The sequence below is a fragment of the Pelophylax lessonae genome (genome assembly GCF_965119305.1).
Source record: "Pelophylax lessonae genome assembly, chromosome: 5".
NCBI classification, from domain to species: Eukaryota; Metazoa; Chordata; class Amphibia; order Anura; family Ranidae; genus Pelophylax; species Pelophylax lessonae.
This window is the reverse complement of record NC_138772.1, coordinates 414,966,847-414,986,974: the sequence shown is the minus strand read 5'-3', so window position 1 is coordinate 414,986,974 and position 20,128 is coordinate 414,966,847. Positions and strand designations below refer to the sequence as shown.

General features: G+C 41.4%; 1 protein-coding gene across 2 annotated transcripts in view; it reads right to left on the bottom strand.

The window, feature by feature from the left end:
• Nucleotides 1–20,128, bottom strand: part of MAPRE2 (microtubule associated protein RP/EB family member 2) — a 246,291-nt gene that overhangs the window by 150,257 nt on the left and 75,906 nt on the right. Inside the window, exon 1 of one of the 2 annotated variants that reach the window (XM_082258687.1) lies at nt 7,641–8,112. The exons of the other annotated variant lie outside the window; for it this stretch is intronic. Within the exon in view, the coding sequence (XP_082114813.1) occupies nt 7,641–7,759 (119 nt within the window). The 5' untranslated portion in view covers nt 7,760–8,112. Of the gene's footprint in view, nt 1–7,640; nt 8,113–20,128 lie in introns of those variants that run through there. 2 annotated transcript variants of the gene reach the window in all.

Genomic DNA, 20,128 nt, shown 5'->3' with positions numbered 1-20,128 from the left:
GGGTTGTTGATTCAAACCCAACCACAGCATCACCTGCCTGGAGTTTTATATGTTCTCCATGTGTCTGTGTGGATTTCCTCCGGGTACTCCAGTTTCCTCCCACACTCCAAAGACATGCTTGGAGTTATAGGTTATGTGACTCCTGTTTAAAATGGCCCTAGTAAGTTTGTCACTGTGAGTTAGGGACATTAGATTGTAAGCTCGTTGAGGGCAAGGACTGATGTTAATGTGCAATATGTGTAAAGCGCTGCGTAAATTGACAGCGCTATATACAAATAATAAATAAACGTGTTAGGCTGAAATTAGTTTAATGGTCAGTTCTAATACTGGCTATAAAATCCCACTATGATACAAAACTTTATGACTTGGCCGCCATTGTATGAATAATTCAGAAAACGAAGGCTGTGGTGTGGGAGCCTGCATTGTCCAACAAAACTCTCTCTCAGCTGCAGGACGAACGTCAGGATTAGAGAAGAGGAAAATCACATGACTTTAACAGATCATGTGATCACACTTGTTATCTGGTACGTAATTCACATTTGTAAAACACATGGCTGTGCTCTATAAATGTGCAGAGTTTTTTTTCTACCATGTTATGGCCACAGTGAGTGTGACACAGGTACACCACACCAAACTACTCTATGGCCTAGTGTCAACATTTAGCAGCTGCCGGTATATGGTTTACAACCATCTAAAGACCCATATTTGGTCCCAATATAAACTATTATTAGACAACAAAAGCCATTTAGTACAAAACTGATAAAGCAGTGAAGATCTAATTTAAATAAAAACTATTACACGCTAAAACACATTTGTTGCTTATCACCACCAGTCAGGTTCTAGGTTAAGAATAGGAGGATGGATTCGAGTTGCTTGCTATGGGGAATATTGCTATACTAGGGCAGCCTTTTTTTTTTTTTTCTAACAAGCCTATATGCATCTAAAAAAGTAGGATATAGCCATACCATACAGAAAAGCACTTTGCTTTGTACCCCCTTTATTATGTTTTGATTTTTCAGAGCAATCTTCACAACAGTTTTATTACTCCACACGGCACAACTACTGCAGAGATAAAAGGCTTCCCAGAGGTAATAAATGTGCCACTGAGGCTATCCATTAGGACAAGATAATCACCAATCTGCACAGCATATAAAAAAAACTGTTACCCCTTGTTTACATTGGTGGCTGAGGGGCAGTAAAAACAGGTGGTTTAGCTGCAGCTTTATATCACTATCCTTCCCAAATACGGAGCAAGTTAACATTGCCAGTGAAAATCATACCACCCATGTGGCATGTACAACTGATTGTGCCGCAACCCCTTTGCTGTAGCATGTAATGCAGCATGTGTTGTGGTACTGCAAACTTTAAATGGTTAACATAGGCGGTGAGGAGGCAACATATCACCGCTGAGCTGCCTGTCAAATGATTCTGGAAAGCGATCCACTGCTTGTCCAAACGAGGACTAAACTGAACTTCCCTTAAAAGAGAAGTTCAGGATTTATTCAGAAAAACAAATTCTACTCACCTAGGTGGATGCAACATCGGTCTCTCTCTGCTGTGCTCCTCCAGCACTTACTGGAGTGCTGGGCTGTGGAGGGGGTGGGAGCAGCTGGCTCAGTCTCCCAGCGGACTGCTGAGAGGCTGAGCGAGCTGCAGGTCCAGGCGTCTGGGTGAATCCTGATTATAAGGTCGGGAGCTTTTCAGGGCCTGGACCGGCTTTGTGATGTCAGCCAACAGCGGGATATATCAGCTGCCGTCTGAAAACAGGTACAGAACGAACTGCATTCCTGCGATATCTAGAAGCCTCGGCTTTACTTCTCCATTAAGTCTTGCATAGTTGTACAGGCTAATGTCCTATATTCCTTACTCTGATTTCACTGAACACTATGAGCTTCTCACAGTGTACATTAGAACGTACAGCAAGTCAGAGCCTGTCTCATTTTCTGACTGAAGGACATCCAGCATCATCTAACCTTTTCTTCCCCCACTCTATCATTGGCCTGACCTTTACATTTATCAGATTTCAGTTCCTTCAGTTGATATATATATATATATATATATATATATATAAAATTATTATTATTATACAGGATTTATATAGCGCCAACAGTTTGCGCAGCGCTTTACAATATGAGGGAAGACAATACAGTTACAATACAATTCAATACAAAAGGAGGTAGAAGGCCCTGCTCATTGGAGCTTACAATCTAGAAGGGAGGGCCAAGTGAAACAAAAGGCAATAACAGCGGGGGATGGACTGATGGAGAATATGGAAGTATAGTTGTTAGGTGTGGGTGTGGGTAGGATAGGCTTCTCTGAAGAGGACGGTTTTCAGGTATGGTCTAAAAGCTAAAAGGGTAAGAGATAATTAGACAGATTGGGGTAAGGAGTTCCATAGGATTGGAGAGGCTCTGGAAAAGTCCTGGAGGCGAGTGTGGGAGGAGGTGACGAGGGGGCTAGAGAGCAGGAGGTCTTGAGAGGAACGAAGAGAGAGATTAGGTTGGTATTTTGAGACTAGGCTAGGGATGTAGCTGGGGGCTAAGCTGTGGATGGCTTTGTAAGATGTTGTTAGTAATTTGAATTTAATTTGTTGGGTGAGCTGAAGCCAGTGAACGGCTTGACAGAGGGGAGCAGCGGACACTGAGCGATTGGTAAGGTGGATGAGTCTGGCAGCAGCATTCATGATGGATTGAAGGGGGGATAGCCTTTGTATAGGTAAGCCAATGAGAAGGGAATTGCAGTAGTCGAGGTGCGAGATGACCAGGGAGTGAACTAGGAGCTTTTTTGTGTCTTTGGTTAGAAAAGGGCGTATTTTGGAGATGTTGCAGAGGTTGAGGCGGCAAGATTTGGACAGTGATTGGATGTGGGGCTTGAAGGAGAGTTTAGAGTCCAGAACAACACCTAGGACCTTGGCATGTGGGGATGGGCCGATAGTAGTGCCATCGATATTGACAGAGAGATCAGGGGAAGGGATATATATATTTCAGACAGAAGCACAGAGACCTAGTGATGTCACTAGGTCCATAAAGTAATTATTGCTAAGGGAAACACTTTTTTTTTTTTATTTTTTTTTTTTTATACATTGCATTAGCATGTTGATGAAGGGGAAAAGGAGGAACCAGTGAAGACAAAATATAAGCAGAATAACGTTAGCTTTAACAAGCCAAAAGGTTCACTTTTTGACATTTCCATCATTAGGTTTAACTCACTGGCAAGTTTTACTTTTGTATATAGAGCAAAAAATTATTTTACTTTTTCTAATTTTTTTTTTTTTAGCCAGCAACAGTTTCCATAATCTTTTAAAATATCTAACTTCATGCCATAACACACATCCAAGGCCTGCCATGACAGAAGACCACTAATACATGGGCAAATTATGAAGTTTCACACCTCCGTGCGGAGCATCTCACAGCAGGGGTCCAGTGCGTCCCTGTTCACCGTTTCAGGTCCGAATCTTAGGCTGAATTCGGACTTGAAATGGACCATCAGACGCACAGGACTCCTGTGCAATTTGCTCCGCAGCTGTCCCGGAGCTGTGTGAACAGGCTCCTTTGAGAGCCAGTCACAGGCTCCGGACATTCTAATTGGATGTGGGGAAACTGACATCCAATTCGCAGTAGTGTGAACCTAGCCTAAGGCAACTTGGATAAGGGCAGTTAAACCTACAACAGATTAGGCCAACTTTGGTGGTGTTGGGCTGAATTGCCCAATGACAATTTTTTTAGAGACTTTAAAGTGCATATCTTTTGTAATTTGGCCATCCAGTTGTCCAACCAGTAGCGCTGAAAACTACTGGCCATTTGCGAATGAAACCATGCAAATCATGGAGGCCGATTTACTAAAACTGGAAAGTGCAAAATCTGGGGCAGCTGCGCATTGTAGCCAATCAGCGTCTAAGCTCAGCTTGTTCATCTTGCACCAAATTTTGTACTCTCCAGTTTTATTAAACCAACCCCAAGGTGTTGCTTAGCACCCCCATGCTATCTATGTCTTGTAATTGAAATGCTTGACTAGAAAACACTTTCTTTGCCCCCTGATACTGTCAAAGACGTAGATAGAATGAGTAGAGCTGAGTGTCATAGTAAATTGCATGGTTTCGTTTGTAAATGGCCAGCAGTTTTCAGGGCTGATTGTTGGACAACCAGACAGAAGTTGAACATGGCGCTCTGGATTTAGTGAACTTACACTCTATGGCCACCACTAGTTCAAGGCCACATGTGTACTTGTTTGTGTTTTTGTTTTAAAGACGAGAACTTACAACAACAGTGTGTTTATAAGTCCCCATTCACATTAGGTCGCTCCGACTTAGGGGGCGACCTGTGAAGTCGCGTGCAGTGCCACTTCGGCGCAACTTGCACGGACTTCACATAATGGAAGTCAATGCAAGTCGCCCCCAAGTAGTACAGGACCCTTTTTCTAAGTCGGAGCGACTTATGTCGCTCCTATTAGAACGGCTTCTTTACTACACAGTGGGAGCGACGGTGCACGACTTGTCAGGCTGACCAAGTCGCCTAACAAGTCGTACCAGTGTGAATGGACACTGGCCCCTTTCACACTAGCGGACAATCAGGACACCAGATTTCAGCAGACACGTGTCCGCTGACACTCGCCAGGCATCCGATCTTACAAAATCCACTGAAAGCAGACGTATGGCGATACGTTCAACATCCGTCCAGCTGGTTAGATCGGATGACAATTGGATTTAAATGGACATGCAGTCAGTTTGCATCCGACCGCCCCATAGAGGAGAGCGGGCTCTGCCTTGCCCGCTTTGCATAGTGGAGCAGACACTGACCCTGTCATCCACCTGCTCAGCGGGAATCAGCGGAGAAATTACCCGCTGAGCAGGTGGATTTCACTCAGACGGATCCACCCCATCTTAAAGGGGCTTTAGGCTTACTTCTGTGTAAGTGGCCCTCAGTGTCCAGTACCGACTGCTGGACAACCACAGCATGGATAAATGTCAAACATGGTGCTATGAAATTATCAAGGCACATGCATTATATGGCTGTTTATTGTTTGTAGGGTGAACTTCCACTTTAAGCCTTCTAATGGTTTGCCCTTGCAGACAATGAAACACACTGGTCATTTGTCAACTATAAGTAATCATAACTTATCATCAAGGGTTTAAAAGTAGTCTTAAAGGAAAAGTGCAATTAGGGAAAAACATTACTGTATATTTAACAGCAAAAATCTCTAACAATAATTTAATTATTCCAGTTTTTTAAGTTGATTGGCTGTTAATATGCAAAATTACCCCATTTCCTATATCCAAAAATCAGGATAATTTCTTTTCTATGACCACCCTACTTTATAATTACCAGAAGACACATTGTGTTTTTGCTTGCCCCCACCACTGACAGATATAACATGCTGAAGTGAAGTGAAGTGGTAATAAATGTGTAAGAGGAATGTAAATAAAGTGTTTTTCTCCAGAGAAATGTAAGTACCTTGGGGTTTTATTATGCGGTCAGTTTAGCAGAGTTCTATAAATAACCAGTAACCCTGCTGTAAAGAAACCATTTCTGGTAACTCTGTTCCTGCAGTGTAATGGTTACAAACTCATATATGCTTCATAAATCAGCCTTTTTCCTCAATGTAAACTGTTTTACAATGTAGAACAAATCCAAATATATACACGTGTCAAAAGGTGCAATACTAGCTTTCAAATGTTATGGGCGAATCTTTGGGCACCTATAACACATCCAGACTTCAGTTGGTTGCTGTACCTTGACTAGTAACTGACCTAGTTATCACACATTGACACCAAAACATATTTTGAAACAATGCATTATTTTACAAAACAATAATATTGTGGAACTTCCTTTTAAATGATCCGTTTTAAAATCTGTATTCTTAATTTTTCCCATGATGTCCAAATTACTACTGAGCAGATACAAAAGATAGGAAGGAAACTGAAAGTGGAAGTGGGGGTTGTCCATAGCAACCAATCAGACTCTAGCTTTCATTTTGTAACCTGCACTTAGAAAATGATATTCAACAAAAGCAGGCTGTGATTGGCGACACTCTTCCTCCCCTCCCCCATCCTTTTGTACCCAAAGGCCCACTGTAAAGTACCTATAGGCCCACTATAATTGTTTTTCTTTTTTTTTTTTAAGCTAATTGCAGATGCAGAAAAAAAAAAAAGCGGCAGACATTGGAAGAGGATGTGAAAAATATATTAACCACCACTTACGCATCTGTCATGTTAGAATGCCCAGCCCATGTTTCTGTAGTAAGCAGTGCATACAAATTAATCCAATTATAGTGGATGTATTAAGTTGTACATACAGAATTCAATGATAGATGATGTGAATGAGCTAATTGCTACTGTACATTCATGCCATCAGAGACGGTAATACAAATTTAATGAAAACATACCCTGCAGCAGGAGAAAAGAAGCCTGCCTTCTATAACCCCTTAGAGATTCCACACCACATTAGCGGGCTCACCTTGCTGTGACAACCAAACCACCAGCCAAAGAATATGTAGTAAAAAAAGACTGCCATGAGGGCCATCTCCTCTCTCAGAGTTACTGATGCAATTTATTTTCCCTAAACAGGAATTCAAAATGCCAGCAAAAAAACGCACAATCACATGTATAATTTCTATGGAGGCGACGGATAAATGGAGAGGTAGTGGCATAGACAGAACTGAATCTGAAAACAAACCAGAGCCCTAAAATAACCAAAGCTGCTTTCACATAAGGCTATCTTGCAATCATCATCACTATGATAAATTGAAAGGTCCCCTGTAAGAAGGGGTTAAGTAAAGCCATGACCCTGTGACCTTTACAATCAGTGCTCCCACCAATGAAGAAGCTCTAGACCTTTACAAAGCCCTATCAATCTGGTGCTTTACCATTGCAGGCTACAGCTTAGCTCAGAAAGGATTCTCGTGTTTTTCTCTGAGCAGGAACAAGCTGTCTCTGACCGCTTTAATTTCCTTCCGTTCTTCAAATGACTATATCAAGCAAAAAAAAAAAAAAAAGATGGCTCCACGCTGCCAGTAAGCACAAGACTCATCTAATGTCATCAAATAAAATAAAAATCCAAAATCCTGCAGGATTTAATGTCAACAGTAATAATCACACAAAGCTGAGATTATCAGTGGAAATAAATCCATGTATAAACAGGTCTGTCCATATACATACGACGACCCATTTAAGAGCAGGCGTGTTGGTGGATTTGTGATTCAAAGCATCGCACTGACCTCAAAAATGGCTTCTCTGCAATGTTATATAATTGTCAGTGCCCATGAATGTTGCAAGGTGCAAATTACAGCTGCCTACTTCTAGAGGCTGCTGGGATCTACGCTAACACATTTCTTGTTACCGTAAGCAGGCAGCGCTTGCTTTCCAATTACATAACATTCCAGTAACATGAAGGTACCCACATCTAGCACACGCCTGATGAGGAGATTTAAACCCTGCTCTGCTGAAGCAACCAGCTACACGCTTGCATGGCGTGCAAAGGGTAAATCGCTGGCTGCTGCAAGGACACATGCTACACATCGCATACAACTGAAAGCTGCTTTAAAAAGAAATGCATGTTTCAAGGGCGTAACAAAAAAAAATAGTGGAGAAAACTAGCAATAATAATCCCCTTTGGCCTTGCATACAACAGCCCCCCCATAATTACCTGTAGGAACGCTCCCCGCGTACAGTGTGCTTCCTAAACGGAATGATGCTCCCGTTATCATGAATGATGTCGTTGTTGTTTTCTCCATTTGGGGACAGCGTTTGGGTCGGACCCGGCATTGATGCTGTCCCAGTAAAGAGAGAAGAAGAATGCAATAAATCAAGAGGAGAAAAATGCACTGGTGATGGAGCTTCTAGGTTAATTTTCAGCCTTTGGTGTTAGCCAGTGATTTTCAGGCAGGCACAAACCCTGCTGCTGCTGCTGCTATGCCACGGATCGCTCTTCCTCCCTCTCTCTGTCTACAGCTTGACGTCAAAACAGCCTGAAGCAGCATCCTGGTCACATGACTGGGTCCCTCACCATGGCAACCAGCTAACTCATCAGATCCCTTCAATTCGCATACGTAGAAGACACACTTGCAGTGTTATTATACCAATAGATCCAAAAACAATAATAACACAGACACACTAGCAGAAGGCAGAGAGGAAGGCTAGAGGAAAAGGCTACATCTGGCATGCAAAAAGCACCCAACTACTGATAACTGAGCCTCCCCCCTCCTTTCCTCCCATCTCTTTACACACCCCTCCAACTCTTCCTCCTCCTCCCTCTCTGCTGCACCACTGAAAAAAAAAAAAGGCAGCTCAGCCTACTGAACAGCTTTTCCTCTGTCCATTTCCTTTCAGCTCTTTGATATGCAGCTGTGCACACAAAGATCTATTCAGTACCAGGCAATGCTCGAGCAATGTGCAGCAGGGCTGGGACTGGTTTACATGCAGGGAAAAAGTCCGAAAAATCAGACAAGAACAGAACCCAACAAATGGACATATTCTCCATTATATTACACAGAGCGATTAACACTGCATCCAAGGCAACACAGCTCCTTAGAAAGGAAAAACACATTTACAAATCGTAACAAAAACAGAAACAGGATCTGCTGCTGTATAATATGCCTACATCACATTTATCATTAATACAAAAAATTCTAAAATTATGCACGCTGTATCTTCCGGGTATAGATATCCTAATTAACATACAATCAGCCCTTAGAGAACTGACATCCTAAATATTTAACATGTAAAAAAAAACAGGAATTCAAAGGAAGTAGTAAGGGATGAAAGTAATTATAAATAAAATATTAATTGTGTTGCCTAAAAAGCACTATAATAATGACCTTGCATCAGGGCCCTGTGGATTTCATTTGTAAAACGCTGAGCAAACTGTTGGCGCCATACTAATCCTGTATAATATTAAAAATAATCATTTGTACCAAACAGGCAAAAATTGTATTCGAAACTAAGTTTTGAACACCAAAATAAAAGCAATGTTTGCATAATCTGAAAACTGGTGAGTGGTTTTGCTGTCACCCCGTCGCTGAGGTCCCGTTCACATGCTTTTGAGTGCCATAATTCCTTAATGGCACCCCAAACGCAATACTATTCTGCCAGGATTGTTGCACAACAGGAATGTGCAGCAATCAAGGCAAATCGCAGCTTTCAAAATCATGTGAAGCTTGTCGCCCGAAAAGGAGCAGGAGCTTCTTTTCAGGTGACAAAAACGCTTAGGGCAACCCATTCAAGTGAATAGGCTGGCCCTATCCGAAATCGCCTAGCTAAGCAATGATGTGAGCGGGGCTTGAGTGATGCTTTCACTGCAAAGCACTACTATAACAACCAGGAGAATGGAGACATCTGCCAGTCTTTGAATAAACTGCCTAAGGCACTGGGGCTTGTCAGGATACATTCCCAAGCTAAGGGCAAATCATACGTTCTGGGGCTTTAGGTCAAATCTTGTGTGCCACCCTTTCATGCCCCAGTCAATTGGCCAGCCTTAGCATCACACTAAAGCTGCCCATACACTATATAATCGGATTGAACAATCTCTGTAAAATCTCCTTTAGATTTACCAAAACTATTTAATATGAGGACAACCTAAAAAATCTATTCAATATGTATCAAATCAGACAAGACATTGCCTTACATAGTTGAGGGTAGAGATTAGGTCTCATTGTTACATAAGGCATTCCATGGCTGGGGGCAGAATTTAGAAAGATTGTTTGCCCACTTTAGGTTGGGGGTACAGACAACTAGAAAATTACAATAAACCACTGCCCTACCTAGCTAGGAGATAATTGTATATGTGAAGAGCCAGAATGGGTAAATTGTAAGTGCAACAGGTAGGTGGATTCGGTCAAATGATAAGCCATAGGATAACTTTACTTGGTAGGATTAACCACTTCCCCCAAAGGGATGTACCCGTATGTCCTTAGGGGTCAGTGGTAATACCGGGATGATGCTTGCACCTACAGGCATCATCCCGGTATCAATTTTTGCAGCCAGCGATTCTGTTTCAGGCAGAAGTGATTTGAGTGGATAATTAGCAACTTGATCACTTCAGCGGGTGGCGTAATGGGGGTCCTACCCCCCCTCCCGCCGCCTCTCCCGGGCTCTCTGGTCCCATCGCGGAGGCCGGGAGCGAAGTGGCCAGTGGCAATGGCTGCCTGTTACAGAGAGAGGAACAGACGTTGTTCCCCTCTCTCTGTAATCCTAGAAACCAGGAGCGATGAGTATTCGTCACTGTCGGTTCTCCCCCCCTTTGTTTACCTAGCCACCAGCACCCAGAGAAGCAGCCAATCGGACCAATCTGCTGCATGGGGGGGGGCCAGAGGAGAGATTTGGGGTCTATTAAACCCCAAATCTCTCCATAAGGAGGACCGGATCCATGCTGTCACAAGGGATGTTGTTCATCCCTTGTGATAGCAATAAAGTTATTACAAAAAAAAAGTGTAAAGGAAAAAAATCTTTTTAATAAAATAAATAATAAAAAAAAAAAATTAAAATGCCCCTGTCCCACCGTGCTTACACGCCAATGCGTACGCAAAAGTTACTCCTGCACACATATGTAAACAGTGATCGCACCACATATGTGAGGTATTGTCGCGAACGTCAGAGTGAGAGAAATAATTCTAGGACCAGACCTCCTGTGCAACTCTAAACTGCTAACCTGTAAAGGCGTTTAAAGCGCCGCCTATATGGAGAATTTTAGGCACCGTAGTTTGCCACCATTCCAGACAATTGTAAAGCGTGACATGTTAGGTATCTATTTATTCAATGTAACATCATCTTTCACATTATTATTATTAAGGATTTCTATAGCGCCAGCAATTTACGCAGTGCTTTACAATATTAGAGGGAGACAGTACATATACAATACAATAAAATAAAATACAAGAGGATTTAGAGGGCCCTGCTCCGAAGAGCTTACATTATACAAAAAAATTGGGTTAGCTTAATGGTTTTGTTTTTGTGTGACATTAAAAATTTCAACACAAAAGTTTTTTATTAAAACGAGTTGTACAGTTTATAGGTCACAATTAAGCGTAACAAAATCCAGAAATTATTATCTTTGTCTCATTTTTTTTACATTACAAAAACTTGACATTTTAACAGGGGTGTGTAGACTTTTTATATCCACCGTACATCTCCTTAAAGTTTAGTTCCCTGATGGGTTCTTCTTCTGGGTGTCCACATCAATGCCTGCATAATGTGGACAATTCTCATTTTCTTGTCAACTTTAACAATGCAAACAGGGTCAAAATACAAAAGGATGTGTAAACAATACAGAACAATGATAAACCAAATATTGAGCTGTACAAACCAGTGCTCATAACAGCAATGTCCCTGCAACTCAATAAAGACAATGTGGTGAAAGAACAACCACTATTTAAGTAACCAGTAGGTAAAGACCTACTTGCACTTAGCCTTTGCAATGGAGTCTCTCACACTGAAGCCCAGAGCAGATCTAGTACATAGGTGAACAGCTGGAGGGCTCTCTGGGCTGGCCCCACAGATGACTGGCTGGAGGAGTCATAGTAATGGTTCAACAGGTAGAACAGTTTAACTCTGTTGCCGAACACCTCTGCTGGCAAGGTGCATTGGGGGTGTCATTAACCACTTCAGCTCTGGAACGTTTACCCCCTTCATGACCAGGCCAATTTTTTGCGATATGGCACTGCGTTACTTCAACTAAATGTGGCGGTCGTGCGATGCTGTACCCAAATAAAATTGATGTCCTTTTTGCCCCATAAGTAGAGCTTCCTTTTGGCGGTATTTGATCACCCCTGCAGGGTTTTTCTTCCGCTATAAACAAAAAAAGACGGTCAATTTTGAAAAAAAAAAAAAAAACAATATTTTTTACTTACTGCTATAAAACATATCCAATAAAAAAAAGTAAAAAAGGAACACAAGATCTCAATCTTCCCCTGTGACAGAACGGCGATCTTCATTGTTTAACTTAGGTAGACCGCCGTTCTGCCTCTCTCAGGAACGATCGCCAGGTAGCCACGAACATTGGATCCGCCAGACCCGCTGATTGGCTCCCACTGTGTCCAATCACAGCGGGAGCGGGTTGCCAGTGGCGCACATGTGCGCCCCAGACCCGGAAACCGAAACTACGTACAGGTACATGATTTTGCGCTGAAGAGTTGCCCTGCCACAGTATATGTACATGGGGCAGTCCGGAAGTGGTTAAGAATGAATGGCACCACGTAAAACCATGCAATGCAATGGCGTGCAGTATCACGCACAGCAACATGCACATTCCCACAACGTGATAGTATGAGAGGCCATATACAAATTGATATCTCAGTAACAACTAGAGGGAAGGGATGTAAAAAAAAAATGGATAACATTTTTGTGTAACCACAAGTACTCCTGCTTGGAAACACTGACAATCACTTCTTGTCCCACATGATGCTGGAATCTGTAGGCATTTATTGGGGCATCCATGGCCACATTTAAGCTAGCCACACACAGTCATGGCCAAAAATATTGGCACCCCTGCATTTCTGTCAGATAATCGGTCACTTCGCCCAAGACATTGTTGCAATTACAAATGTTTAGGCATTCTCATGTCTATTCTTTTGTTTGTATTGGTTTGACACTAAAAAGGGGAGAAAAAAGAAAGCCAAATCTGACACATTCATCGTAAAACTACAAAACTGGACTGGACAAAATTATTGACATCCTCAATGTAATATTTGGTAGCACACCCCTTGGGAAAAAAAAAAAAAAACTGAAATCAATCAATTCCCGCTGCCATCAATTAATTTCTTACACATCTCTACTGGAATTTTGGACCACTCTTCTATTGCCAACTGCTCCAGGTCTCTCAGACTGGAAGGGTTTCTTTCCCCAATTGCTGTTTTGAGATCTCTCCACAGGTGCTCTATGGGATTTAGATCTGGACTTATTGCTGGCTAGTTCAGTACTCTCCAGTGCTTTGTCTTAAACCATTCGTGAGTGCTTTTTGACGTGTGCTTTGGGTCAGTGTCCCATTTTAAGACCCATGACCTCAAACAGAGGCTTAACTTTCTGACACTGCACCCCAGAGTTCTTTGGTAGTCTTCAGTTTTCATAATGTCATGCACACAGTCAAGACATCCGGTACCTGAAGCAGCAAAGCAACCCCAAAACATCAGTGAACCTCCAGCATGGTTGACTTTAGGAACTATATTCTTTTCTTTAAAGGCCTCTTTTCTGAAACAGTAGAATGGTGGATCAAAAACAGCAATTTTGTTTTCTCTGTCCACAGCACATTCTTTCAAAAGGATTTTCTGATCAATGCTGCATCCACCTAGGTAGGTATGATTTCAAAAAATAAAATAAAAAAACAAAAAACATTTGGTACTTTTTATTTAAGACAACAGACTTACATAAAACAAAAAATGACTTGCCAATATTAAAGCCTAGGTTTAGTAAAAAAAAATAAAAAAATAATAAGCACATGGGATATTACTGCTTGTGCCATCTTCCTCCCCCCCCCACCCCCGCTTCCATATTCTTCTCCATTCATTGAAACTGCACTATTGCTTCTATGAATGAAACACATTCTATGAATGGAGGAGACTGACCTTTTTTGTTCATCTGTCTGTCCTCCACTCATAGAAGCCAGGTCTGCACTTTTTATTCATTTAACTTTACTTCTACTTTAATCATGCAGTTTGCACCTCCCCTTGTTTTTCATTTTAGGGAGTGGTGAATAAATATAAATACTTGAAGTGAATGTAAAGATTTGAATTTTTTAAAATAAAAATAACAAACATGTTATACTTACCTGCTCTGTGCAATGCTTTTGCACAGAGCAGCTCCGATCCTCCTCTTTTGGGGTGCTCTTGGCTCTTGCCCTTTATTGGGTTCCCCCACGGAGAGCAGCTTTCCATGGGGGCACCTGTGTGGACGCACTCCTGAGTCCCACCGCTGCGTCCATTGACACAGACAGTGGGACTTGACCCCACCCCCGTGTGACTGGAATTGATTGACAGTAGCGGGAGCCAATGGTTCCTGCTGCGATCAATCAATCCAATGAAAACAGAGACATTGGCTGGAGCCGCTGGGCTTGTGCACATCGCTAGAACTGATGGGCTCACGTAAGGAAAAGGGGGGCTCTGGGGGCAGCTGCAGCACAGAAGGTTTTTCTCCTTATTGCATAGAATGCATTAAGGTGAAAAACCTTGAGACTTTACGATCCCTTTAAAGCAGACCCTCCTATCATTTACAGCCAAGGAATCTGCCACCTTAGCCTTTGTTTGATCTGGCAGTTTACATGGTGCTGTATATGTGATCAGCTATGGCTTCTGCCATTTAATAACTTGACAGTTCAGCTGAGAGTGAACATATTTCACTAGTAGATGTGGGGCAATTCACTAAACGTTTAATACTGTGTGCTTTATTTAACAACTGAGATACATTTTTCCATTTTGCGATATTTAGCATTAAGGCGGGGCTCACACTGGTGCAATGTTCCACATCGCATGTGATTCGCACTGCACTCTATCACATGCGATATCTGTGCAAAGCGAATTCAGCCTTACAGATTGTATGGCAGAATTCACATCGCATTCGCTCCAAAATGTTGCAGGTTCTTTTTTTTTGTCTGCACTGGAATCGGATTGCATGGGTGTTCACACCCATGCAATCCGATTCCTGCACCATTTGTCAGTTCGCACTGCGATCTGCCAACCGATCTAGGGGTGTCATTAACTTTGTATTGATACCCGCAGTAGTTCGCATAGGGCAGTGTGAACTGCCTGGTAGAGACATGCGATGCGGGAACCCTCACTGGAATCACGCTGGTTCCCGCATCGCAATAGTGTGAACCAATGCCTTAATTTGGTATTATTTTTTGTTATTTTTTCTCAATTGTTTTTTAAACACTGCACCAGAGTAAAATCAACGAAGACACATTAGGAGTTGAGAAACTATGAAAATATTTTTAGTGTGCCTTTATTCACAGAATGATAATCTTCTGGTGCAATGTTACAAATTAGTTATATTCTGGAGCTAACTTCGCATTCTCACACTGACACATTGTTTTCTTTCCGCTTACTGGCCAGGGCAGTGCTCCCCTGATTTTTTTTCTACATTCCTAAAATACTGAATGCTTGTACCATGAGATAAGTATTTTCTTTTTTTGTGAATTGACTTTCAGGCAGTCCATAACATTAGTCATTTTTTTTTTAAATGGAAAAAAAAAAAAAAAAAAAGACCTGATTTCCCCATTCACACAGGTGGATAGAGGAATCTTCCCTGCTGTATATTAGTATTCTGACAGCAGGGAGACTTTTCCACCATCAGAATAGTTACACTGATCAGAGTTGCAGACTATAGCCCGCGGAGCTGATTGAGCAGGGAAAATCTGATGGAGCAGTTGTAAAGAAGTCGATCAGTTGATCAACTTCCATACAACCACAGTGTCTATGCATAGATCGAAATTCAGCTGGGTCCTGCTAAACTAGTTGAATTTAAATATATGTACATCTATGTGTGTATGCCAGTTTAAGGTTCTGTTCACACCACAGAAGTGCGACCGAGCACACATGCTTTTTTTGTGCATTGTGATTAGAGGAACCAATTAATATCAATGGTGTGCCCCATGCACGAGAAACACACACACAAAAAAAGGTACCTACACAAATTTAAAAATCAAGTCACACAAAAAATGCATGGCACTGTGGTAGCATGCATTTTCCCTGTGCACGCATTAGCAATATGCATGGGAGTGCCTTTAGGAATTAATAGCAATGCCATGCATCTTTAAAAGAGCGGCACCTTTTTATGCATTGTGGGAAAGCCCACTCCCCGGCAGCCAACTCTCATCCCAGGCAGGCACTTGCAGTCCTCCTCTGCAATACAGTAATGCTGGTCCTGCGTTGTACATAAAGACATTAGAAATCCTGCTACTGGTGGAATGGAGTAGTGGCATTAAGGGACCAGTCTTGGAGAATGTAGGAAGCCTGCAGGATCAGGGAAGAAGGGATTTGTACTTATTACATTTCTCTAGACAAAATCAGCACTTTGACCAGCTGGTGCAGGGGGAGCCTTGCATGAATAAATATTGCAATAAACCAGACTTGGGTTTTAAAATAGAAAGAGGGGATTCTTTTTATTGTAGGTAGCACAGAAAATTTAGTGCCTTAAATGTTTGCTTCCATATTTTTTCCTTTCCAAAAACTACTCTTTAATCATGTGCAATGTGCATTTAAAAATCTGACTACACCAAAATGAGACAATTCCCTAGCACAGGCCTTTACCAGCTCCCCCCCCTGCAGGTCATAACCCTCTCATCTTCTGGCAGTAATTATTGTCTGTGCTGGCCCAGCTTCTCCACCCCTCCTTTCACCTCGCTACATACACCTTTATGCAGCTGCCAAGGGAGGAGTGAGAGAGAATGCCATAGAATGTCACTTGAGTGACAGCTCTGAAGTCTGCTGGGGTTTCTGATATCACATCCAAGATGTCAGCACCCTCAGTCTCAGAGCTTTAGAGACTTTCACAAGTAAACATACATAAAATACATTAAATGCATATATAATCCTATTGTTAAATTGGCAACAGGGTTTTTCATGGAATAAATCAAACAAGAAATCTGGTTGCTATTGACAACTCCACATTGGTTCTCATTTTCTGCTCCTCAGTTTTGATAAATAATATAAAAATAATTCCCCTCTGATGCATGGCCTTGTAAATAAGAAAAGATTTAATCCACGGTGGCTGATGACCGATATTACCACAGAAATTTCTGGAGACCATATGTGAGGTATCCTCATTTCTACAATGGCTCCCCAGCTGCTAACAGACAGGACACAGCTAGCACTTCCAGTTGTGGCCATTCTGTGCTTAGCAGATGCTAGAAAAGCAGTCAACATGTTCTTTCCACTCCGCTTCAGGCTGAGTGCCAGGCACCATGTAGCTTTCTCAGTGAATCTTCCTAGTCATCAGCTCTCCAGCTGGCTATGGTTTGTATAGGCCTTATTGAAAGGACATCAGTCTTTACATATCTGCCATTATCAAGAGTTTAGGGAGAAGGGATTGTGGTAAATTAGTACATATTTATTTTTCCAAATGCAAGCCACTTACCTATTAAAAAGGAAAAGTCAAATTTCAATAAAACCTATATACCAAGCTTTTATAATTATGACACAAGCCATTTTGTAATTAATGTTGTTAAGAATATAAATTCACCGTACATTTCAATCTGAAGCCTACTATGCCTTAATATACTGATAACGATTCATAAAATGTCACTAACTTATGACTATGGTAGCAATGCGTGTGTATACGGTGTACAGAACATCTAAAGAGATGTCATTTCCTGTTCATGTGATTGGCTCACCGCTTTACCCAGTAGTTTTACTTTTACTACAAGACTGGCATTGATCATGTGATTAATGTAGGCAGACCCTCCTACTCAGCACTCACTTTCAGCTTGATTAAACTTTGCGGAATTGGCTGATGTCAGAATCCACAGAGCAGATGCAGGAGGAATGTAATAAAGTTTGCCAAGATTCTTTCAATTTACACAACTGAACTGCAGAGGTCTTTTCCTTACAAAACCAAGGTTCAATTTTAACAGCTAGCTCATAATATATTTTATGATTATGGGAGTTGCCTGTATCAAAAACTAGGTTCTTTGGTCTTTAGGGGCCACGGCAATAGAAAATCCTCAACAGTATTTCAGTTCTGCCCAACTTCTATAGCAATTACAAAAACAAACAATGGTGTCACAGTCCTGGTTTTGGGCAATATTTATAATTGAGGAGTTAACACTGGTACAAAAGAGCTGAACATCGGCTAGTTCAACAGAAACCGGCCAACATTCGACCAGGGTGTACAGCAGTCTGTCTAGCTTCTGTTCAACTGGCATGCTGGAAAACCTGCAGCCAACCGGCATCAAAAGTGCTCGCAACCAATGGCTGCGAATGCTGACCAGTGTGTTCTGGTGGGGGGTGCAGCGCAATGTCAGAGCGCAATAGTAGGGAAATCGATGTACTAACATTGCATAGTTAGTACAGCAAACTACTCGCAAGCCCCTTGTTCTTTTTTCGTTCAGCCTGCTGGGTTGAATGGAAAAAAAAAAACTGTGTGCACCAGGCTTAAGATTTTAAAATATGAAGAAAGGCCACTTTTACTACAACATCACACAGGTCCAGTTTGCCAAGGCTTGACAAAGGCCTTGATAAGCAGGACAAATGTTCCCTCAAAACATGTTTCACATTTTGCAGTAGATGAGCTACGTATATTTTACATGGATTGCTGGCCTTTCTTCATGCCAAGTGACTAGCAGCACTGGAAGTTTGGAGACAAGAGATTTGTGTGTGGGATAGATTTTTTATTTAGATTTCAAAGGGACACCTTCGTTATGGTCTTGTGGTAGGAAGTGGTGACAGGAATGACTGCGAGTCTTGAAATTGTATCCTTACAGACAGTGGGTGGGTGATTCAACACACTGGTGACCACCCAGACCTCCACTTTAGGTGGAGCCGATTTTAACCCCACAAGGCATTTTTTTTTAGCTAAAGCAAATACGGAAAAGATGTCATATGTCCTATATGTTATTAAAGTGTAACCAAAGGCCTATCTGTTGGTCCTATTTACCTTTATCCTGGAAAGTAAAAGGAAATACCAAATATTAGGTTGATATTATCAGAACACTAATAGGAGGGGTAATCTTCCAATGGCAACATGCAGGTATTCTCTTTGGAAGGGTTTCCCCTCACTTCCCGGTTTCCCTATGGGACAGGAAATTAAGGGAAATCTCCCCATTGAGACACAGATGACAAAAAATAAAAGAACTAATGAGGGTAATAACCCTATCTTACGCTATCCAAAAATGAAAAAAAAAAAAATTTTCCTTTAGGAACACTTTAAACTACGATATGTATAACTATACATCCTCTATAAATTAATAGATTAGTTATACACTCTCAGTTCTACTCTATCATTTCTACATATGATTCTTTTGATCTGAAGTTGTGTAATTTGTACAACATATACTGTAAATGTCACACAATCATGAAAATGAAAAAGCACCATAATGGTTTGTACGGAACTCTGATCTTTGTATGGACAATGTTGTTGTATTCTCAATCCATAAAAAATAAAGTTCCAAGTACACATGTAAAGTTTCTTGCAAATATTTCAATTAACATACTATAAATGGGCTAGTTCATCTTTCACAGACTTTCTTTGTTTTACTACTAATGAAAAAAGCAGTATGGTAGTAGCACAGGAGCATTGTGAATTCAATAAACACATCCATTCCACACTAACTTGGAAGATGCACAAAAAAGCCAAGTATTTGCCAAGTGAACTTAATGCAGTAGGACTTATATTTATGCATAATTTATTGAAGTAGCCAAAAATAGATTATCGTATTGCAGTCCAAAAAAAAAATGTGGTAGTTTAAAGGAAATATAAATGCCTGAAAGAAAAGAATTCTCTGAAGGTTAAATACTGAATTCACGTCTTGATGCATCTGAAGGGATGAAGGATAAATTAAGACAAAACTATCACTCAACCTTCATCTTCTGTGGAAAAAAAGAATCAGCATATGACATATTTTACATCTAGCTTATCTGCCTAATTAATGAGAAATTAAAAAGATGGGTGTGGAGGTGGAGGGGGGGGGGGGTAAGGGTATACTTTGTTAATCTTGGAGGTAACAGGCTAGGAAAACCTGCCCAAACTCCTTTTTTAACCACAAGGTGGCTTGGAGGGCTTGTTCCCGCTTTACTACATTTCTAACTCTTAACAAACGTTCCAATAGGGTTAATGCACTTTAGTATGGGTGTCAGACTGGCCTAAATGCACTTTAGTATGGCGATAGGATATGGTATTAGACTGACGTTTTACAAGCGTTAATGATGCTTTAAAAATGCTCACCAAATGCCCTATGCATAGTTTTGATGCGCATTAAAACAGCTCCACAAACGCCCACTTTTTATCTTTTAAAGGGAAGTGACGGGAAATAAAGAATTTGAGATGTGGCCTGTCATGATGAATGTTTCCTGTGCATAGTCCAATAGCAAGATTTCTTTACTATGATTTATCTCATGTTTGGCCACCTGCAGACGATGTCGATATATGAGCAATTGGCTGAGCAGAGGAAGAGGAGAAGGGCATCCTGGCTCTATTGGGTACATCCAATGGTCT